Source organism: Brachionichthys hirsutus, chromosome 5, assembly GCF_040956055.1.
Source record: "Brachionichthys hirsutus isolate HB-005 chromosome 5, CSIRO-AGI_Bhir_v1, whole genome shotgun sequence".
In the NCBI taxonomy this organism is placed as follows: Eukaryota; Metazoa; Chordata; class Actinopteri; order Lophiiformes; family Brachionichthyidae; genus Brachionichthys; species Brachionichthys hirsutus.
The window spans coordinates 9,096,805-9,120,647 of record NC_090901.1 but is presented as its reverse complement, the minus strand read 5'-3'; the positions used below and the strand labels follow the sequence as shown (position 1 = coordinate 9,120,647).

Here is a 23,843-nt window from a genome sequence, read left to right as displayed (position 1 = left end):
CCACGGTGGCATAGTTGGCAGCACTGTAGAGGGGGGCAAAATGGCCCCGGTATCGAATCCCACTACGGGAATGAGATGGAGCAGGGGCAACAGGGTAGGCCCAGGGCACACCTGAGCGGAGTGGAGTGGACCAGTGGTCCAGTTCACTCCGCCCAGGCAAGGCCCTAGGCCTACCCTGCCACCCCTACTCCACCCCCACTCCCACAGCTGGATGCAAACCCAGTTCCTCTGGCAGTAGACCGGTAACCCTACCGACTACGCCACCGTATAGGTGAGGAAACTCGAGGTATTCTCAGACCACAGCGTGTTGTTGTGTTGTACTGTGTTGCTGTGTTGTTGTGTTGTTATGTTGTACTGTGTTGCTGTGTTGTTATGTTGTACGGTGTTGCTATGTTGTTGTGTTGCTATGTTGTGCTTTTTTCTTTTGTGTTATGTGGAGTGGGCGTGTCTCAGACCAGGTGATGTCGTACTGGATTCAAAACCAGTGCCTCTGGTCTAAAGTCAACAATGCTACTGTATATTTATCCTAACGCCTGACGGGGTAACATCTAGGTGGTGTAGTGGGTAGTGTGCTTGACTCCCTGCTAGAAGATCCTGGGTTCAAAACCAAGGCGTGCGGCGTTTGGGTTTTTTACAAGAATTTGAGGTTTGTTGTTTGCTCCTCTGCAGCTGTATTGGATCAGCTGATTGATCCAGTCGTTCTTCGCCTCTGCACTTCGTGATGATGCTGGAGAGAGACTGAGTTTGGGTGTGAGAGGCATTGCGTGTGTGACACTCGATCCATGTCACTGTGTGTAGTTGTGATGGTGAGATGAAGCCTAAACTACAGCCTGCCTCTGCATTCGTCCCCTAAATGTTTAGGCACCCCTGCCATCGTCACACTTTTCCTACAAACTGACCCCGGCCCTCCACCAGAGAAGGGAAAAGTGATGTGGCCCTCACAGGAAAACGTTTGGGGACCCCTGATCTAAGGCCTCTGGAGAAGAAGAAAAAAAAAACACTTTGGCTTTGCATGTCATGAAATCCTGACGGATGCACATAGCCGCCACCCCCCGACACACAAATAGACTTGAAAAAGGGGATTTCTAGCTGTATTTGTAGGTGTGAATGGAAGCTCAGCCCCCCCGAATCTCTCTCCTCTGTATTATGCGATCTGAAAAGTGAACATTTCCCTTTGATGTGTGCTTAGATCCTCTGTGTTCTCCATTGTGCTCTCCGCTGTGGCTCAGTAAAGAGCTGCTAATTATCATAGGACCCAATTGAGTTTCTTTGTGCCCGCAGCTCATCCTCCTCATGACCCAGGTTGGCATGGTGACCCGCAGGGGATGGTACCTCCAATTAGACCACCAAAGCTTTAATTATGTCCTCTGCACTGAAAGAGAGGCGAGTGTGTGGATAGAATTAGCTTAAAGCATGGATGCTTTGTTTGTGATAAAATTAGTTGTATTTATTTATTAATGTTTATTGATGCATACAACAAGCATACATTAATGTGTTAAATGCGTGAACTCACATCATGGGAAAGTTCCGACCTCTCTGGGGCAACATACACATGATTTTGACTCCCCTGATTCTTGTCTCTTCCCATTTCCTGTTTAAACGGGACATGTTCCCTTCTTCTGCTTTTGCACTATAACCTAAAAACGTACCCTGCATCTGGCCAAGAGCTAAAGTCTTACACGCAGGCAGGCTCACGCGGCGGTGTAAGAACTTCCAATGGCAAACAAAGACAAATGTTGAATATTCCAGATTCATGGATACATTTATCATCAAGGTCTTTCGATAAATCACCACCTTGAATTTCCTTTAGTTGCTAAGCAACCACTGAGCGCCACTGTGATGCTGCATGTTAAAGGCTGGATCACTGTCTTTTAAAGCTCCGTGGTTCCATTACACGGCCAGCTGACGGTGACAGTGATGCGCTGTCGCTGCAGAATAATTACACGGCTTGTTTATTGCTCTGGTGTTTCTGCAAGTAAATGATGTCAGCCAGACGGTTGCTGTCGGGCTTGTGGCATTTGACCATTTCTACTGGACAATCGCATAACTATCACAATCAGCTTAGTTTAGCTCAGAACGGTCAGAGAAATAAAAGCGTCAATGCCGTTTAATAATATTTTTTATGTTTATTGAAATAAATATTTAAGCCCAATTAAAGTCTGCATGCCACATATCATGTTTTTTTTTTTTTTTAGGTTTCTGTTCCTTAAAGACATATTTTCCTCTAACAAACCAATCAGGGCCCCTTGATGCTAAAATAAGCTTTTGGAGCCTTTCCCACCATCTGTTCCATCTGCTGTCTACGCATACGATACCGAACCTTTCCAATTCCCTGTTAAAAGCACATTGCAGGCTAGGACATGACAAAATCATAGTTCTCCTGAAGAGTCAGCAAACACAAAGTGCTCCCGGTTTTTCTTACAAATCCTTATGGCACCTTTGTAAACTAAATCGAGCCATTCATTTTCTCTTATCCTTTATCCTCTGCAGTGTTGGGGGCAGAGCTGGAGCCTGTCCCAGTTGACACGGGGGGCACTCTGTACAGCAGGGGTCCCCAAACTACGGCCCGCGGGCCGGATCTGGCCCATTTCCACATTTGGCCTGGCCCCCTGAACATTACCAGAGACCCAAAATAGAATTTACTTATTTTCCTTTCCATACAGCATGAGTAGCCTCCCTTTTATTTGGGACAATTTTAATGATGGTCACATACGGCCAGATAGTTAATGTTCCGGTGCTCTGTAATATCAACTTATTACATAGTAATTAATTTGTAATAACAGGGCAGGTTTCCTCACCTCCACGGTGGCATAGTTGGCAGCACTGTAGAGGGGGGCAAAATGGCCCTGGTATCAAATCCCACTATGGGAATGAGATGGAGCAGGAGCAACAGGGTAGGTCCAGGGCACACCTGAGCAGAGTGGAGTGGACTCCACTCCGCAGCGGAGTGCAGTTCACTCCGGCCAGGTAAGGCCCTAGGCCTACCCTGCCTCCCCTGCTCCACCCCCACCCCCACAGTTGGACGCGAACCCAGTTCCTCCGGCAGTAGACCGGTAACCCTACCGACTACGCCACCGTATAGGTGAGGAAACTTGAGGTATTCTCAGACCACAGCGTGTTGTTATGTTGTACGGTGTTGCTGTGTTGTTGTGTTGCTATGTTGTGCTTTTTCCTTTTGTGTTATGTGGAGTGGGTGTGTCTCCAACCAGGTGACGTCGTACTGGATTCAAAACCAGTGCCTCTGGTCTAAAGTCAACAATGCTACTGTCTATTTATCCTAACGCTCGCTAGGATAACATCTGGGTGGTGTAGTGGGTAGTGCACTTGACTCCCTGCTAGAAGATCCTGGGTTCAAAGCCGAGGCGTGCAGCGTTTGGGTTTTTTACAAGAATTTGAGGTTTGTTGTTTGGTCCTCTGCAGCTGTATTGGATCAGCTGATTGATCCAGTCGTTCTTCGCCTCTGCACTTCGTGATGATGCTGGAGAATGACTGAGTTTGGGTGTGAGCGGCATTGCGTGTGTGACACTCGATTCATGTCACTGTGTGTAGTTGTGATGGTGAGATGAAGCCTAAACTACAGCCTGCCTCCGCATTCGGCCCCTAAATGTTTAGGCACCCCTGCCATCGTCACACTTTTCCTACAAACTGGCTCCATCAGAGAAGGGAAAAGTGATGTGGCCCTCACAGGAAAAAGTTTGGGGACCCCTGCTGTACAGGTTGCCAGATCATCACAGGGCCAACACACAGAGAAACACGACAGACGAAGTTGAATATATAATCTTAGAGGATTTTCTCTACAGAAACGGGCCCCTCTGTGTGTTTGTGTCCGGGTTTGTGTCCATTTGTGCTGCAGGACGGATTACAAACTCACATTCCTGAGGTCTACGCTGCAGCCGTGGGCTCCCTCGCATTTGACTTGCTGAATTTGGACAAAACAAAGACCACAGTATGAGTCAATAGATTCCCTGCGTGTGACCTCACTCCGTGGAACAGCTCTCTGTTACAGAACAAACGGCTCCCTTCTCATACTCGCCATCTGCAGGGCGATCGGGCCTTCGCTTGGAGTGCTCTTGCAGACCCTTATGGTCGGTTGCGTTTCCCTTCTATTGTTATGCTCTTAGTTAAAGCTCAAGCATGGGTGTGGATTTGTGTAGAGGAGAAACTCAAGTGTAACATCCCACAGTGCAGGCTTTTACCAAGCATCTCGTGTGGCCCACACCTTTAAGAGTGCGAGCATGTGAATTGTCCCCGGGCGGTAACAGCCCACCCTTCTGGTTCAGTGAGCGGTCAAAAAGAAACAATGACGATTATATGTATCTGACGATCATGAGAGATATTTCCTCTGCTGTGGGACTGGGGATCCTGAAGACAGGCCTTGTCAGCTCATTATCGGGACTTTGACAGCTCTCCCTTCCCCCATGTCTGTGTGTGTGTGTGTGTGTGCGCGCGCAGTTGTGTCATTTTGGGATTATAGTTGCACAAACCCACAGTGGGAGAATATTTTTTAAATCTAGTACCATTTACATTTAGACACACAGGCGAGATGTTTATATATAAAATTCTATTTCTGTTAGGCAAAGCTTCTGCGATGTTCCATTTCCTTTGTCAGATGTCTGCGGGCTCCATGTGATTGCATTGTTTGTTTCTACTTCTGCAAAGCACTTCCTGCTCTTTGACAGCGCTGTGATAGGAATATCCCCTTAAGAGGTCTGCCAGCAGCCACCGTTCCTCATCGTCTCTTCCTGCACAGATATTTTCTGAATTTTTCAAAGCTTACCTCACTCATCTCGAGACAAATGTGTGTGCGTAAACGGCAGTGATGGAAGTGATGAAATGCTCCTGAAAGGCCGATAGCGGCTGTTCGATTGCTGTAAAGTAAGAGTCAGCAAATAAGGGGGGGGGTGCGCACTTTTGTGCCATGTACGTACAGGAAACCATGCACACGGTCACAGAGCTGACTGGTCAGAAAATAAATCAGTGCAAAAAGCCCCGCTGTTCCAGGACCAGTGAAGTGTTTCAGATCTGATCAGCTCTTTGTGTTCATGTTTAAAAAACAAAAGTGATTCCTGCTCTATTCAGGATATAAAAAAAAATCGGAATCAAATCACTTCTGCCGTAATCTGAACATGCGCAAAGTCTTCCCCAGCACTTATAGCGGGGTTACCCCCCCCACCCCCCACTGAATCCAGGTGGAGGCGGTTCATTCATATAGTTATAGTTAAATTATTATGATGCCCAAATTCAGGGGCCGCCCCACAAAATAGTGTTCTAGCAACGCCCCTGGTAAAGAGGAAGAAGGCGGATAGATAGATTGGCGTCTGGGAAACAGCATCTCTCCCCCTACTTTGCCCCCCCCCCCGCCCCATTCTGTGTCTCTCCCACGCTCCAGCTTCAGCCTTCAGCTCCAGGATCCTCCCAAGTCCACCCGGGGTGCAGCCTTGTTTGTGAGTGTGTGCGCACGGAAGCCAGGGTGTGCGCGCTCGAGGACTTGACACCGCGCTCAGGACTCTCTCTCTCTCTCTCTCTCTCTCTCTCTCTCTCTCTGACCCTCCCTCACCCACTCCCTCTCCGTTATTGCTGCAGCTACAGGGAGCTATGGATGGACTGCGTTTACCTCCACTCATCGAAGAAGCTCTGGACTCCACAGGTCTGTGCAGCCGTGTCTTTGTTTTTGTTTTGTTTTTTTGTCCCCCGTTTTGTCGCTGCTTATTTGTGATTTTGTGCGGTTGGATGCGGCGAGGCTATTTTTAGCCCCCCCCCCCCCTCCCCGACGCTACAGAAAGGATGCGATGCGTTACGCGTTTCTTCCCTGCGCGTTTAGTTCAGGAGGTGCAGATGATGCTGAATGTTAATGGCTTGGGTCGGCGCTGACAGACTGACCGGAGCGTGCGTCACTGTAAGACTCTGGTCAGCCACTGCCAGGTAACGCGCGTCCTTTGGCTGTGGCGCGTTGTTCTGAGGCAACGCGGAGTCACGCAGCGTTGTTGTCATCCCGGCTCCCACGTCACTGCGCAGACAGCGTCTGTGTGGGAAAGCTGCTGTTTGGCACATGCGTCTTAATAACAGGGTGCCACTGTGCCACTTGCGCTCGGTGGGAGAGCGCGTGGAATGTTTGATTGACAGGTTTTACTGCAGACACACAGCGTCGTGGGACGCGGAGTGGGAGGATGTGTGGCGCTCTGGAGGGGGCTTAGAGGTCGGTAGCCCTTTGACCAGTGGCCAGGTTGCCACAGGCTTCCTCTTCCTGCATCGCTGTTTTGAAATGTAACTTTCAAGCAGTATGTGTTCACTCTGACTTATTACACGACTGCCTGTGCTTATTAATAATGCTGAAGAGCCTATGACATCACAACAGGGCCGCTGTCTCAGCAGATATTATTCCTCCATAACAAGCTTGTTCTTGTTATCCCGTTAACTGGGACCTCTTTCCCTTCATCACAGCCAGAGGCACGCCTTTAAAAATGAATTCAGCATCTGGCGATGGGAAGTGTCTGTTTTAATGTAGCGTGGATCCTGATTGGCCAAATTAAGAGTGGATTCTTTCTGGACTTCATTTACTTGGGCATTTAAATGGATTAAAGGTCCTGGATTAGATCATTTCCAGGGAGACATGAGTTGTGGTTCTACAGACTAAGCTTCATTATTGTGCTGAGCAGTAGTTCATTTATTTTATTTTATTTTTTTTGCTGATTTGATGAATGCCACGTTTGCACTTCTAGAAGCGCTCCTGAAATCACTGTCTACATCTGCAGACTGGGGTTGCAGCTGCTCTCGCACAAACGCACACTCACACTGATCCATTAGGATGCCATCGGATGCTGGCTTTTCATTCGCAAGCTGTCTGTGTGTCTCACAACCATCGGCCACCATATTGCTCCTCCTCCCACTTGAGTTTCAGATCACAAGTCGCTCCATCCTTATCTCTGCTTTCCCACTCAATTTCTCTTCCCCCTCTTTCTATCATAATCCTGCTCTATTTTGAGCCCCCCCACACACACACCTACACACACACACACACACACTTTGAAGTGCCTGCAAACCTTTGCACCTGCTAGTGCCTCAGCCCCCACAGTGTATTCTCTCCTGTCCTTTGCCGCCATCCCTCTCCAGCGTCATACCTCTCCTTCGGGAAATTCACTCCAGCAGGGATATTACCCGGGGGTGGGGGGGCAAACTGGATTTTCTCAACTCTCTGAAATGAATAAACAGCAAAGAAAGTTGCTGCCTCAGACAAACTTCTGCAGAGACTTGAGAAAAGCAACAAAGAGGGACCCCCCCGTGTTGGAGTTTAAATGAAAACACATCTTCCCCCCTCCTCCACCCTTCAGGTATCCCAGTTCCTCCCCTCTCAGCTGGGAAGGTCTAAAGTTTCTAAACCATCTTTCAGAGCATTCTGCAGGTCCCTGACAAAAGCGAGCTTGCCGTGTTTTTCTTGTTCTATTTTTCTCGCTTGCATAATGGAAAATCTCTTCAAGCCTAGTTTAAAGCAAAGAAAATATTGAATTCATGTGCCTCCCTCTTGCAGTTTATCATATAGATCTTTTTTTCATTACTTTTTTCTCCCTTGCAGAAACACGCAACATTATTAGCCCGTCTTTAGCTCTCTCTCCCTTTGGGTCTTTATCCTTCTTGAAACTGGCAGCTACTTGGTGAGTTGTGACATCACCTTAAATTAACTGATGCTAAACCTTCCAGAGAGATCGCCTCAGGTAGGAGACGCTGATTTACGATCAAATGGTTTAGTGTAGCATCACTTGTTTTCACACGACGTTATCTGTCACTATTCATATCCCATAATAGAAACGCTACACAAGAAGAAGCACAATGAGCACAACCGGGCACTAAGAAAAGCATATTCCCTGAATTAATCGTGTTTATGTGTTGCTGAGGAAGAGTGCCAGTGTAAATGGAAAAAAATAATAAAACTATAGTATCCGTACTGGGCTGGCTTCAAAGCTCGGGGAGGAGGGGAGGGGTGGGGTGTATTATGCATGGCCACCTACACAGCTGGATGCAAACAGATGGCTAACACATGCTGCACATGCATGGAAGACTTTTATCATCATATATATATATATATGTTAAAAGGCATTCACCCCCCACCCATTGCATATTAGATATACTGAATACAATAACAGCAGCTCAACTAATCTTACACAAGTATCTTCCAAATATAACACAAAACGTCACTTTTAATAACCACTGCAATCTCAAATTAACTCAAGTCCTTAAAGATGACCGTCTACAGTACTTTGTAAAGCATAGCCAGGCGCAAGCTTCTGGGACCATTCGGAAGGAATCTTAGCCCATTCCTGACAAGCAAAGGTCTACAGTTCTGTAATATTCCTGTTTTCCTGCTGTAACTGCCTTCTTCAAATCCCACCAGTGATTAGCTTCCTCACAGATGACGAGACGCTCCCTTCTCGTCTTTGGAATCCATCTTACCCTCTGCATGCTGCAGGGCTCCAGTGCCAGAGGATGCGAAGCAGCCCCCAAAGCATCACTGCCACACCGCCATGCATCATTATAGGGTGATCTTCAGTTCCACTTCTGCTTCATCGCATCTCAGATTAGCATACAGGAACTTCTCTTCCTCATCCAGCCCCCCCCCCCCCCCCCCCCCCCAGTACTATGTTCTGTTGGCTCAGTACCATCTTCATCATGGTCCAGCCCATCACATGCACCCGTAGACAGCCTGCAGCTCCCGTTCCATCGAGCACTCATTGTTTTTCACGCCTAATTTGACAGCAGATGTTCCTGGTAATACAGTAAAAAAAAAAAAAGACAGCTTTAACAAGCAGAGACAGTTTCTGTTTTTCTGAATTTTTAATACACACATTTCCATAACTGTAACAGCAGTGATTTATTTATTGGAGAAAGGCTCTCCTGGGGTTTCAGGTGCCCCATATCCACTCTTGTCCCAGCATGCATCTCTCTGCTAAAATCCCCACTCTGCTCCTAAATTTTATAAAGTGCTAATTTCATTACGGTACTCTTATTCACTCCACCACCGAATGCCATAATTAGAAGCAAAACAAACCGCTTGCGTCACCACATTAGTGTTTCAATTTAATCTTAGGCAGCTATTTGGAGATGACAAACAATGCTCGGCCTGCTCGTCATCTCCCCTCTGAAGCGGCACCAAGTTTGGAGTGACGTCCTCAAATGTGTTTTGCTGGGATGTGATTACGGCGGAATGTGCGGCGGTTTGATAAAGCCATCCTTTCCCATGAGCTGTGCGGGTGCTCCTGAGATGAGTCTGCTGCCCCGTCTCTGCTCATGTATGCGTTCAGCGTCCATGTCTAACACAATCCCTGCACTGTGCCAAGAATGCAATGGAGCGATCACATGTGTCACTGTGGCCGATTCCGCTCACTCGCAAGCTGAGGGCATGAAGCTTACTAAAGGAGTGAAACGATTAACAAGCTTCTGAGAAAAGCCAAGAAGGCATGGAAGATAGCCGGGTGGCCAATAATATGAGGGGAGGCGCCATCAAATGAGAGATGACGTCAAAGTAAGTTGAAGAAAGGTGACAAGGTGGAAAGGCCGGTCTAGTATTAACAGGAGTCCTAATGTTTCAAATAAAAGTGAATACTATACATACAAAAAGCACTAAAACACACCAGGAATACCGTGAGCCAGAGCTTTCTGAGTTATTACACCCGGCTCTGGACATCCTGGAGGATTTGCATGTGAGTAATATTCTCCCTTTTTGTCTCATGATGGCCTTTAGTTGCCTCCGGCTGTACGAGTAGCTCCGGCTTGCTCCGGCTCTGCTCCGGCTCCAGAGCTCTTCTTTTATGACTAACTCATTACAACAGCATCAAAGTTTAATGCCAAAATAGCCCATTACTCATGAAACCTCTTCCTCTCTCTCTCTCTTCTCAGAGGCCGCATTGTTTAAATTAACATTACTCTAATACAGGAAGGAATAAGAAAGCAGCCTACTGGTAATGCAATGCAGATATGATAAAAGGGTTGCTGCCCATGCTCGGCTAGTTACATCTAGTTAAGGGGAAAAAAATAAATAATAAAATAAAAAATAAATAAATAATTACCACAAGAAATGGGGGCATCCCCTGAGCTGGGATTACACTGATGAACATCACTCCTAATTAGGTAGTTCTTTAGTTAATGCTTTACTTTGTACCTGCTGCACTTTTTTCTTAATATGTCTCATCTATTCCCAGCAAAAAATAATAAAATAAAGTTCTTCTCGCAATCCTCTCCGCTTTTCTCGGCACAGAGAGCAACTATGAAGCACTCAGACACTTTAGAAGGATTGTGCGATGCTACACATTGATTTATTTTTTGAGACAGACCCTGGAGGACATCCTATTGAGAGATAAGAGCGAAATGATAGTAGGCTCGCCTGTGATATGTAACTGGAATCAGTCTTTTTTTTTGTAGCTTTTAAATGTACGTCAGAAAAAAACAACACTGTGGGAATAATCTCCTTTTGATCTGTTCTGCCTCGCTGCAAAGCTCATCTGACTAATGGGAAAAGTCTTTCCCTCCGAGTCAAATGAGACTTGGCTGTCATGTTGTTGTGCTTAATGATGCTCTCCTTTGTAGTTTCCTGACCTGCTCTGCATTTGTCTTTGCTGCTCAAGCAAACAGCAGCTGTGACACGTCACATCGAGTCCATTAATATAGCACAGGCCTGCATTGTGCACAGTGTCTCGCTGGACCTCACAGTGTCCGACCCGACCCAGGCCGACTGCAAGGACAAGGAAGACACAAAACAATGCAGACCGTGCGAGGTGTCAGTGCAACACGACAGAGGCACATCTGTCTTAGCGCGAGTGCTAGCCTGTGTTGTTGTGAACATTGAGGTGCATTGCTGAGTGGTGAGTCATAGTGAGTGCTTTAGCATGCAGGCCCACCTCCCTCTTTCTCCCTCTGCATTGGGACTGCTAACGCGCTCCACCTACTGGTCAGAAATTGAGATTCACTCTGTGGCTATATTAATGGTATAACTTGGTACAACCTCAGAATTGTGGCCAAACATATGTTATATGTCAATAGTGCCTTGTTTGATTATTGCAGTGTTGAAACCTTCACGCAAAACAACTTAGAAAACGACACCACTCGCAATCTTTCCCACATGATTGGATTCTTCCTTCCCTTTCTGATCTGAAGCGGTGGGTGTACAAAGGCGGCGATGCCACTTTAATCACAAGATGGTGCTATTGATTCAGGAAACAGATGAAGGAAGCACACACCTCACCTGGTGGTTCTGTTTCCCTTTACAGTAAAGCTCACTTCTTAATGAAATCCATGGCTACACATCAACCTCCCCCGTTATTTTCTAAAGAAATCCGTAATGGAGCTCACATCCCCAGCAGCCTTGCTCCCCGTCTTTGTTGTAGAGCCGTGGGTGTAGCGCTTCCGCACTCATCTCCGCGATGAAAGCCTGGAACAGGAAGCGAATTGTGAACAGTAATGATCCGGGTGACAGCCAAAATCAAATGGAGTTTTCCTCAGAACCTTCTGCAAATTGTCAAAATATTTAACCTTAATTTTTCTAGAATTTTCAGAGTAATCCGATCAACGCAAAGATAAAGCGTTCCTTCTAAAACACAACCTCTTTGTTGGCAGTAACAGCCAGTGCTGTGTTTTAAGCGTGACGCTTGAGGAGCTGTCACTTGTAAATCTCTCTTTTTTTGTCTCCCTCTCTTGACCCAAATCTCAAATCAGGCATCCCTTTCTAATATCGCTGTCGTCTTTCCATCAGATGACCTGTGTGATCTGAAAGCAGAGTGCAACCCCACCATGGACAGTGCAATAACGGCGAAGGAGAGAGGCGTCCTGGAGGAGAACAACGAGAAGGAGGAGGTAGACCAGGAAGGAGCTCGGGACGAGGAGGGGGAAGAGAAGAAGCTGAAAGAGGAGGAAGGTGAAGGCGAGGAGAAGAGGAGGAAGGAGCAGGAGCCGCTGACAGAAGAAGAGGAGCTGGAGGAGCTGAGGGCCCAGGTGCTGCAGCTCCTGCTGGAGCTTGGTGAAGCCAGAGAAACCTCCAACAAACACCAGGAGAGCTTCCATGAGCTGCAAGGTGGGATTCTGTCCTCTACTGATTATTCCTTCGTCCATGTCCTGAATCTTTATCTTCACGATACTTCAGTTGACATCAGACCTGACCCGACCTGACCTCACGTCTTCCACGTAACTCGTTGCTTGGAATTTGGAAGAAAATGTGTCACTTGTTGAACGTATTTGACCTATAATGCCGATTCTCAATGACAACATTTGACCCACCCTCTCCACTATAGAGCATGAACCCATGGAAATCCCTGTTGAACTGGATAACAATTAGCTGCCACTGAATTCTCCTCTAATTGCATTGTGCGAGCGTGTAGCTTCTGCAGTTCAGATCATCGTCTTGTGCTTCCCGTGCTCCTATTTCTCTGGCTTAAACACAATCAACTGGAAAATGAGTCCCAGCTTCATCCTTATGTAAGCAGCAGCATCAAGGAAGCTGAGGAAGCTGAGCGATGACACCAGATACGCGTCCTGATGTCGTTTCCTCTTTATTCCCAAACAGACTCTATATTTGCCCCCGTTTGCTGTAACAGACCTAGATTGTCTGTTTTATATCCATTTCTTCCTCCGTATGAATCATCTTCGTTTAAATGTTGTAAAATGTCATGGGAATGGATTTCTGATTTCTGTTTGGAATTCCTCAACCTGAAATGTTTCAAGTAAGGAAAAACAAGCCTTTGTTTTTTGCATCTCAGCTTCATTTGATATGAGAGGACAACCTGTCCTGTACCTGGGCAGCAGCTCTCCGTCCGAGATGCTTTCCTGTCCAGCTCAGTCTCGATGAAACCGTGGAAACATAAATGTTTATATGCAGCCACTGACACGATCAATTACTCATAACCACTAAATGGAGCATCACATCAGACCTTAGAAATGATGAGCTTGGCGTTCAGGCACAGCAGCAGTGACTAAGTCCTTGGGTATGGGGCCACAGGGAGCTGAGTGTGTGTGTGTGTGTGTATGACTCTGTGGTATTAAAAGACATGGTGCGTTGAGCTCACCTTTTTTTCTGGCAGTGGGAGAGTCATTCCTCAGACAACTGGATCCGGCTGATGGAAGCTTCCCGACTGCATTGACAAATCGTTGTTGGTTGGCTCCCATCGGGAACCATCAGCTGTTCAGGCTACTATGAGAGCAGGCGATGGGCTTCTTAGAGTGCACATGGTGAATGATGTAAGGTTGTGTGTAGACAGTCACAATCTGTAACCAAGGCGACTGTGGGGTTCTGAACCAGTTGGGAAATGTGAGGACAGAAAATAGCAAATAATGATAATGGGATGGGGGGGGTTTGATCAAGTACATTAGAAAAACTAGTTAATACTGTTGAAACAATATTTATTTAATTTTATTTTTTCACTTCTAGTGGCTTATGCCAAGAATGTAGAATCGCATTCTTAATGATCAGTCTGATAATTATGATAAAAATGGTAGTTCTTCAATATTATAGAATTTTTGGCACATAATTGGACAAATACATTTTTTTTTTACCTGAAGATGACATGAGGTGATCCATCAGAGGATTTCATCCTCGGAGTGCCATGAGGACCATATTTCATGATATATTTCAGTCAGGATCAAAGCGGCAGACAGACGGTCTCAGACAACCTGACACTGACTTCAATACTTAACACATCAAACATACAGACAGAAATATCGAAAAGAAGAAGGAGAAGATAACAAATATACATACAGTGTCGGCTTCTGCTCACGCTGCATGAACACACAACACGCACAACTTGTGTCTTTCACTCCTGCTTCAAGGTTATCAGGTTGTCGTCTCTCTATCCGCCTGCTGAAGCGGCATTTCCCTTTTATCTGCGTCTCCCTACAGGCCTGTTGGAGGATGAGCGACTGGCCAGCGCCCATCAGGCGGAAGCCTTCACACGCCAGATCCAGAACCTTCAAGGTATCCAGATAAATAAGACGTTCTGTCCACCAATAAACCAGGAATAAAACAGCGACGGCTCCATGATTCAATTTATTTATTGCTGTTTTATTATTGCTAGATTTATGCATCCCATTCATCTTTCCATTGACTCTGACAGATGGGGATATCATTGGCTAGAACATGGGAAGAAAATCTCGTCTTATTGAATTTGAAATGGTGGTATTTTGTATTTATTTATTAGTATTAATCTCTTTTTTGTGGTCAATTTGTCAATTGAAAAAATATATTTGCATTTGTATTGTTGCTTTTGTTGTTGTTGTTAGGGTGCAGAAGGTTTTCCTTTCCTGAAAATGTTAAACTCATAATCTGAGTTTGACCTTAAAAATAAATTTGGTTGCCGTTATACACAGACACATACACACACACCACACACACACACACACAGGCTCACTGCTCGCAATGCGATGCTTCTTACACAATCATAGCCCATGAAGAAACGATAACGCTCTTCTCCTCCTCTCCCCACAGCACAGCTGCGTTCTGTGCAGGAGGAGATGGACAGCCTAGAGGAGGAGAAGGAGTGTGAGCTGGCTGAAGCCCAGGAGGAGCTGCGTGTGGCGCAGGAGGAGGTGGTCCTGCTTCAACACGCAGCGGAGGAGGCGGCGGGAGAGCGGGAGAACGACATCGCGTCGCTGCAGGAGGAGCTGTGTCGCCGGCGGGCCGAGCTGCAGCGCCTCAGTGATGAGACCCAGGAGTACGAGCTGGAGATCACAACGCTGAGAGCTGAGATCAGCATGAAGAGCCAGCGCAGGGAGGCCGAGAGGAGAGAGGGTGAGGGACGAGGTGGAGGCAAAAATATGTGTAGATGGATGACACGGAGAAAAGACGTGACGTGTGGGGGTGGTTTCATCGCTCGTCGCTTTGTTCTATTTACAGCACATGCAAGATAAAATAAAATATGCATTGGTTTTACACCCCATCTTCACACCGTTTGTAAACACAGAAACAAATATCTCTGTTTGTACTGTGGGACTTGGCCAACAATACGTTGTACACATAAACCATTATGAGTATTTGCAGCTGATATTGAGAGAAAATAATATTTTGGACATTCTGCTTCTTTGCTTACATCATGTTAGCATCCTGCAGTAAAGTCCACAAGCCGCGGGTTGCCGACCCCTGGTATAAACATATAGATCAATTTGGAGGGACAACAGGAGGAATCTAAAACTAGTTGTTTATTGCAGCAGATGATATGTAATAGTTAACGTGGCAGAAAGTCTGTGATGCTTAGACCCCTCTGGGACATTGTGATGGAAGCACATCTGGCCTGAGCAGCAGGAAGATAGATACACCAAACCCCCTCATTGGAGTGCAGATGCTGGTGGTGGCGACTGATGAGTGTGCTGAGACTAAAGAGGCAAACAAACATATATATATACAATATGTTGCCACTTTCTCCCTGAAGACGCTCCAGTGGTGATGTAAATGTACTGCAGCATTTAGGCGTGACGGACGACCGTATTCATTCACATACGCAGCATGAGAATAAACGGGCCTTAAGAAGGCATAGCATAGACGAGGCCAGCTGATGTTGACAGCCCCAGACGATGACGACAGGAACCTATGACTGACCACGCACGAGTGGCGTGAATGACAGGATGTGTGTAAGTCTGCAAAGTGACAGTCCTCCTGGCAGAACTTCTGCTGGAGCTTCATTTTTAGGAACACTCAGGCCTGACTATTTCACACCGCAGTGACAAAATCGTGTGGTCAAAGGATTTTTTTAATGTGTTTACAGATGTGAACTTCACAAAGCCTTTCCTGAATTCAATGAAAAACGTTGAAACGTAGGGGTGAAACACAGCAGAGGTGCATTGAGCATGCCTACCTATAAAGACAGAGTACGAGCCCACAAATAGTACTATCACTGCACCCTTTGATTGATCGAGCGGTCTGCTCTTGAAATAATCACTTACCGGTAATTTAATTTTTTCCCCCCAATCTTTAAAAATATCTCTTAATCCCTCAGGATATGCGTTTCCATTCTATATGAAAGAACAACGTTAATAAAACATCTCATTCAGTAAGAGCATTATTGCTCATTAGCCACGCGGTTCGCTTTACATCTTCATCTTCATCTTCGACCTTGTCCTGTCAGGTGACGTGGGCCTGCTGAGGGAGGAGTGCTGCGTGCTGAAGGAGGACTGTCAAACCCTGAAGGAGGACAACAGACGTCTCACTGAGCGACTGCAGCTGCTGCAGAGACAGAGGACATGGTGAGGGGTCAACGGCTGCTCACTCATCAGCTGTGCGACTGGATCAGGGGGAGAGGAGACCCGCTGGAGTACAAGTCCCTCGCCAGCCATTCACGTCAATTCTCATTTAGAAAATAATGACCACCTGTCTTATCACGGCAGTTAGACAGTAATATCTTATGAGGGATTACACGTAAGTACCGAAACCATTAGTTTATTGATCGATTAGAGGGGTGACAGAACATTAGTCCACAGTGATTATGAGAGTGAAAGTTCACTCCTGACTTTGAAAACCTTCTCGAAATCTCTAGGATCTCGTTTTGTCTGAAGTTTTTAACGCATCCCGTGATTTTGTCTAGCAGATAAAACATGACATACTACTCAATCTGTCGGGGTAGATGTTGTGAAGCAACATTTATTTATAGTACGAGTACACATAAAAGAGGCCGAAATGACAAGACAACATAAAAAGGAGCGAATAGATAACAGTCGTATCAAATCAATCAAACATTGATGATGTCGCAGTGGAATTGTCCTTCGGGAAACAAAATCTCATCATTTCATTATTTTGTCCAGTTAGTGTTTAAAATAGTTTCAAGATTTAAAACAAAAACGTGTTTGTTCATTTGAATTTTTTTTAGACTTTGCCGCAACATTGAATTTGATAACTAAATTTATCAAACGTAAATGCAAAAACACCCTCCAGTTCTTCTTTAATGGAATTTCCTTCATTTCTTCATTTTGCATGTTTCTTAATTTCATTTGATACATTTAATTTCTCATTTTGCCATGTTACTCACACAAAAACAAGCAAATAATCTGATATAAATGCTTTGATTGGCTGAAAATGGCAACAATCCTCAATTGCAATTGTATTACGAGTCTGAAAGGGACAACAAAAATCAGACAAAACCTTCCTGATTATCAGATAAAATCATCTTCGGCATTTTTTGCCTATTGGAAAGTGACAAAAACATAATATAATCCTCACGGTGACTTCTTTCAAGCAGCTCCAGTGTCTACCTGTCCCTGAAGGAGGAGGATGCAGGTGAAGGCACAGGTGAAAAGGCGATGGAGGGTGGTTCGGATGAGGTCATGACGGAGAGCTACATGACCATGGCCCAGTCTGAGAACTGTCGCCTAGTTGATGCCTCCATCCAGAAGAATATTTCATTTGATGGGAAACCCCTGACACCAAGAAGCTGGAATGGAGGGTTGGAGGAGATCGTCTCCCTGAGAGAGCAGCTCAAACAAGCGGAGGAGAAAGCCTCCCAGGTCCAGAGAGAGGTGAGAGGAGGCCTCGCCGTGTGTCGAGTCTCGGCTGCGGATTAGAAAGCTTTGTTTTCAATTTGAAGTGTGATGATTTGAATCAGGCGTGCTAAAAATGGTTTCGATAAGTTCCCGGCTGTGATGAACAGTCTGGGCGTGTGGCCTGCGTGTCTTCCAGTGCGACGGTCTGAAGATGGAGCTGCAGGAGCTGCAGGTGCTGTACGACGGCAGCCAGAAGGAGCGAGCAGAGCTGGAGGAGGAGCTGCAGCGCTGCAAGGCAGAGCTGGAGAAACTGTCCGGGGGAGCTCAGGTGAGGGGAGGACGTCACTATCGCAGCGACGTTAGAAGTAGGGAAGCTGATTTCGACTGTGTTCAGCTTTTAGGGTGATATTTTTAAAGTCCAGTGTGTAGGATTTACTGGCAGCACGAGCGTGTTTCCAGACTCAGCAACCTCTCAGCTCACTGGCCCTGAAGTGGCGGTTTGAAACTTGCACGTAGGTGAAATGCCTCTCTACAGTGCTTGTCCGCGCTTTGGGTTACTGTAGAAGAATGGTGTGGTAAACACTGACCCACTCCCTCTGGATTTATGGCTGATCATAAGGCAAAAAAATAAATTAAAACAAAAACAGTTTCAGGGGCAAGGCACTGTGGCTAGTGCTGCTCTGCCTTCCTCTCACGCTCACAAGCATGCTGCATAAAGAACCGGAGACTCGACACTTCCTGTAAGTGTGGATGGCTGTCGTGTCGGCCCTGCGATCCTACAGGTGATCAATGAAATATAGAGAATGAATGGATATTCGGTTTCTGCCCTTAAATCCAACAGAGTCAACGTCCATGTTGTGCTGTCATCTTTGCTTTCTTGACTTGAAATTTTGCCGCAGGTTTGTGTTGTTTCTCAATGAAGTCAGTAAAAAAAAAAAAAAAAATCAACGTGAACTTTAAAAAAAATGTGTTTTGACATTTCAAAGCACGACTACACGATTAATTACTTTTTATTTTTTTTAAATCCATACGGTCACCTGACACATCGCAAACCGCATATTGCGCCTACTTGTGTTGTGTGTCTATTGAGCCCACTTTTTTATGTGTCTCATACTGTAGCTATATGTTCCGATATGTTCTGACCCAGCCTGTTGGCTCTTTGGGCCAAAGAACATTTCTCTCTTCAGTCTGTCTGTGTTCTAACTTCTGTATGACAGCAATGCTTTGATACTGTTTTGAGACAAGAAGACAAAATCAGAAAAAAAAAGGCATTGAGCCGTCAAGTTAATAATGACATCATTTATAGCTGAGTCCCACATCACTCACACACCGTGAAATAGAGAAATAGTAATTAAAGGACATTTGCGCCTTTTGGAATGCCTTTTCTCCCCACTTTAAGACTCTCATTTATTTTTAATAAGCTTCAGTGAGAATGGCAGCTGACAGTGAAATTAAATACGGTTGGAAGAAATTCATTCAGCCGACAGCGTTTTCTCTTTCGCTTTTGTGTGTCTTTCAAGCGCTTACGGGAAAACGGCAACATCCGAAACGGTTCAAGATTTGACCGAACCCAAATTCATCTCAAGTTAGATGCGTTTTGTTCATGTCGTTTTCGATTTGAACGAAGGTTTGCTGTTTGCTCCGGTTAGAAACAAACAGGACAAAAAAATAAAAAATAAAGAGTGTGTGTTCTGTCTTCAGCTGCTGTGATGGGCTCGTGTCAAACTGTCTACCCCTACCTGTCTCTGACGCTGTCCTTGTCCTCTGAATGTCCATGAACTCCACACCTGTGCAATGACAGATTTGGCAAAGCATGAAAAAATAACTCCAAAATGAGAATAGAGAGACAAAAACACCACCATACGCTGGTCACAACATCCATGCTGTCTGTCTGGCTTTTGTTTTGGTCGCCACGACATCTCACACAGCCAGTAAATGCCACACAAGGCTGCATACGCATTCTCACAGTCGATGCGTATGTCACCGTGAAGTTATGTGTTTGTTTAATAGGAAATGTGAATCACTCCATTTTTAACCATTTCCTTTATATCAAAGCGATAAACCGTGCCATGCTTTTTATTTTCGTGTTCTGCAGCAGCAGTTCCTTTCTGCTCATTTTTTTATCTGTGTATTTATTATTTGGATTCCTCCATTCATTCATTCATTCATTCATTCCCTTCATCCCCACGGCCCTTGTGTTTGCTTTTATTTCCTCCTCAGAGATTCATCAATCCATCTGAGCACCCTATTCTCTCCATCCCCTTCATAGGAATGATTGTAATAGTGGCTGTGGTCTGGTGCTGGTTGTCGGAGCTGGCGTCCCAGAGGGCAAGGTATGGGAGGAGCTTGTCTCTACCTGATGCTTAATGCTACATGTAGTCCTCATACACAGATTAAAGAGTCAGCCCCTCCCCAAATAAATTCACATATCACATTTAGCTGCATGCAGTTTTTGTTTTATTTACTCCCATCTTTAGAGATATCTGTGATTTCTGTCTGATCACAGTACAGCATGTTAAAAGACCCTCCCCACCCCCTTTTATTCTATAATTTATTGATCCTGTTAATTTGTTTGCATGATGACTCTATCTACAGGATATTGTAGTTCACTGAAAACCATGGACAGTTCATAGAATTTACCCAGAAAAATCAGGACTTTAAAAAGACATATAGGAGTTAGATATTTCATATTTCACATTTCATATATTTCCCCTCCAGATGTGACAAAAAATAAATAAATTGGTGACGATTCATCTGGACTGGTGGTTGCTATGGGTGGGTCTAAGCTGAATGGAATGATTTCCAGTTAACCTATTAGGCATTTATGGAAGGCGGACATGAGGCGGGTGGGCAGTTTGGCAAATCAATGATAAACCCTTCAAGTGAATAAATAATAATTCGACATTCTTGTTGGCTTTTCTAATAATAATGGTGACAATCTTCTCATCTCACTCTCTTTAAGCAAGAGCATTTCCCAAATCACTGATCAATGCCTGCCTGATAACCTCTACTGACTCCTAACGACACTTTCTTCCTGTCTTCCCTCAGGGGAGTGAGGTAGGTTGGAACTCCATTTTGACCATCGCTGCAGCCGCAGCAGTGATGCTGATGATGACTAGCTTGTTGAGAGCTCTCGTCCGATGTTGACTGGATGGGTAACAACTGCACAGGGACAGGTCGTGTGCTTTCAGGCCAGCCCCGGCTCTCTCCCGCCACACCTGCAGACTGAAGTGGGGGGGGGTCTTTGAGAGAGATAGAGCTGAGGACTGTGTCCTGGTAAAAAGAAAGTACGGCGAGAGAGAAGGGACAACATTGACACACGCGCTGAGGAAGATGCTCTCAGTTGTCTTTGAAACTGAAGGTGCATGGCGTTAGATGCTGAGCTGACCTGCAGAGAGCCGACATGAGGACAAGCTCTCGCCCCACTAAATGTGCGCTAGTGCTATAGGCCACGCCTCCTTGTGTCAATGTTATTTTGCTCTAACAATGTCATAAAATGAAGAGTTTGATTAACCGTTATTTATTTGTTTCTGTGTTTAAATATTGTTCATAGTTGTCTAATGAGGAAAGAGTCTGCAATCCCCTGAAATGTACATGTGTCCTTGAAATACAGCAAAAACAGTCTACTTTGCATGTGATATTTGCATATTACTAGGTGTTTCTCCTCAAATACCGGTACTATTGATGCAATAAATGCGACATACTAGATGGAACAAGATGTCATGAATTAATACCAAGCTATCAGGACTTTTATAAATCATCCTCCCACTGTATTTGTGCCATGAAAAACGTTTACTGATCTGGTATTGCTGGGGTGTGGCGATCTGAAAACATACCAATGTTGGCTCAGTGCACACGTCTGATGCCGCCCATCATGGCTGGAGTCAGCTGGAGTGTTATGGGCGTTATGCGCTTCACTTGTCACTTCCACCTGCCTCACAATCCTCCTGCGTGCGACTCTGAGAGCCAAAATCTCCCTCATTCCTTTTTAATTGTCAGTTCGGCAAACCGTCAGACAACCGGGCCAGGAGCTCCGAGTCATCCGACCTGCTTACGGGTCACTTTGAAATTCCCTAATCGGAAACACCCACAGCTGCTCTGTCACATCTCCACGGATTTAGCTGCAATTTGGCACAAATTGGGAGAAAAGACTCAAATTCTCAAGCCATATTGTCATGTTTTCCAATAGTTGCACTCAGTTTTGAAAGAAATAGAAAAATAAATTAATCTCAGCAGCTGTTAAATGTTTTTTTCTCTCTCCAAGTTATATGTCATTTAAATTTACGGTGATCAAACACCCAAGGGTCACAATCTGGGTGTGGCAGCCACTCGCCCCTTAAAAGTGCGACTGGACATTGGACATTTTAGAAATATGTAAATAAAAGTTTATGAAAAATGTAAGTTGTTTAAGCGTCAGTGACAATAAAATGTGTTTAGTTTTACAGACTTTGTTTGTTGTATATATATCTGTGATTTTTTTTTGTTTTTGTGAGAATATTTAAGATCTCAGAAGCATGCTAGAAAACATAGAGAAACACATCATCTACGGTAACTTATATTGGCTCTTTGTATTTCATGTAAATAGAAGTGACACGCTGTACTATGGGAGAGAAATTTCTTAAATCCATTTGTACTAGCTTTGTAGAAAGTTTATTCTATTTTGAAAGAACATTGTATATTTGATAGCCTATTTATGTTTATTTATGGTGGCGTAATTCAGACCTACTGCTTGCTTCGCTGTTTCATTGCATGCATCCAGATTGCTTTTTGGACCTGAGAGATGCCAGAGAGCAATTCGACTATTATTATTATTTTTTCCAGATCTGGAATATTTACAATGAAATGGAAACTTGATAAGAGATGCTATTTCAGCACATTAACATCCATTAAGGTAATAAATAATATGCCAAGTTAAATTCTCATTGGTGCATCATGAATGTTGTCCACCTGCTTGTCATAGTATTTTTTTTTAGCTCAGTGTTTATCACAGTGTCTCTCAGCTTGTTGCTTTATGTATGGACGGACATCGTTGTTTTCTGTTTAGTCATCAGACTCTATTTTGTACCGTAAATGACTTGAGAAAATAAATATACCCGCCGCGTATGACGTCTGAGTGGCTTCTTTTCTGAGTGGGGGCCCCTCACTGGGTCTCATTCATGAAATCGGCAGCTGGCATCACATTACACGGCATGCATGGATATTTTTAAACTTTACTCCAGAGAAGTGACATTAGCGCACAGACACAGATGGCAGGAACTGGAGTGGTGTCTCCGAGAGTGTCTCTGAACTCGTTGCTGCGACTCACGGTTTACTGGGTTTACGTGTCCAATGATCTAAAAGTAGTGTGCACGCGCAGAACCTTTGGTAAAAACGAACAGCTGTTTGTCGCTCGAGGCTCAAATTCTCTTCCAGATTTTATTTCTAACGTGTGAAGGCTTCTCTCTCTCTCTCTCACACACACACACAGACTAAAAGCACTGTAATTCTGGTATACACAGAATTATACACCACATTTTAGTTCAAGTCACATTTAAAATGTAAGAATTTTACTTATAGAATATTTTATAAATTCGGTAAAAAGTGAAATTGTGACAGTGATTACTGGTATAATTGCACCAGTCTGACAAAAGCCCAAGATGACAACATAATTAATGAAAAATAACTAATTCCAAATGTAATTCTTAATTCTTTAATTTAATTAGGATTGTTGAATTTTTTGGGGTTAGGGTTCGGGTCATTATTCTTATTATATCACAGTCTCATAACTTGCTGCGGTTCATATGTGGAGAAGTTCTAAAAGGAAATAGCTAAAGAAGAAGAAGAAGAAATCATGAAACATTAAGAGTATATTTTGGGAGATGGGGGACACCTGACTTTGTCCAGACTAAGAATCCTAAGAATGCCTTCTCGCTCTTTCGCTGTGTGTGTGTGTGTGTGTGTAGGGGTGTGTGTGTGAGTGGTCACAGGTATAATTAGACTCCACTACTTCATCAAAGCTGGTGCTGCATGGCATCTGGCGTCACTACCGTGTCACTGCTGAGTCACACCGGCGTGTCGGGCCAGGTATCTGAGGCTGACACAATATTTATTGGAACTGGTTCCTTCTGAGTAGATTATCGGACCGACAGCTGTCCCCGTGTATTTCTATAGAGAGCTGCAACGCCAGTTAATGAATGCTGTCATGCTGTCACTGATTAGAATCAGAGAAGCCGCTTGTCTTTGTTTTATAATTAAAGCTTAATTATGTGGATGGACATAAAGACTGCTTTAAATGTGTAAATCGGGCGGTGACTGAATTTGTTGGGGATAAGAGTGGAAATACCTCATTAAAACCTTAAAATACTACTTTAGAAGTTCTGAATATTTATAGTCTTAATTGCCACTGCAGGCAGCACAGTGATGTA

At 44.8% G+C, this 23,843-nt stretch overlaps 1 protein-coding gene across 1 annotated transcript; it reads left to right on the top strand.

Annotated features, from left to right (window-relative positions):
* Positions 1-11,775: 11,775 nt before the first annotated feature.
* Positions 11,776-20,643, top strand: ccdc136a (coiled-coil domain containing 136a). The gene is made up of 8 exons (XM_068738910.1): positions 11,776-12,055; positions 13,874-13,948; positions 14,459-14,761; positions 16,092-16,209; positions 17,199-17,475; positions 17,636-17,767; positions 19,660-19,772; positions 20,488-20,643. The coding sequence occupies exons 1-8, from the start codon at positions 11,776-11,778 to the stop codon at positions 20,498-20,500; spliced, it is 1,311 nt and encodes a 436-aa protein (XP_068595011.1). The 3' UTR covers positions 20,501-20,643.
* The last annotated feature ends 3,200 nt before the right edge of the window (positions 20,644-23,843 follow it).

Coding starts and splice junctions, on each gene's coding strand:
- ccdc136a (XM_068738910.1), top strand. CDS start 11,776: ATGGACAGTGCAATAACGGCGAAGGAGAGAGGCGTCCTGGAGGAGAAC. Junction 12,056..13,873: donor GAGCTTCCATGAGCTGCAAG/GTGGGATTCTGT, acceptor GTCTCCCTACAG/GCCTGTTGGAGGATGAGCGA. Junction 13,949..14,458: donor CCAGATCCAGAACCTTCAAG/GTATCCAGATAA, acceptor CTCTCCCCACAG/CACAGCTGCGTTCTGTGCAG.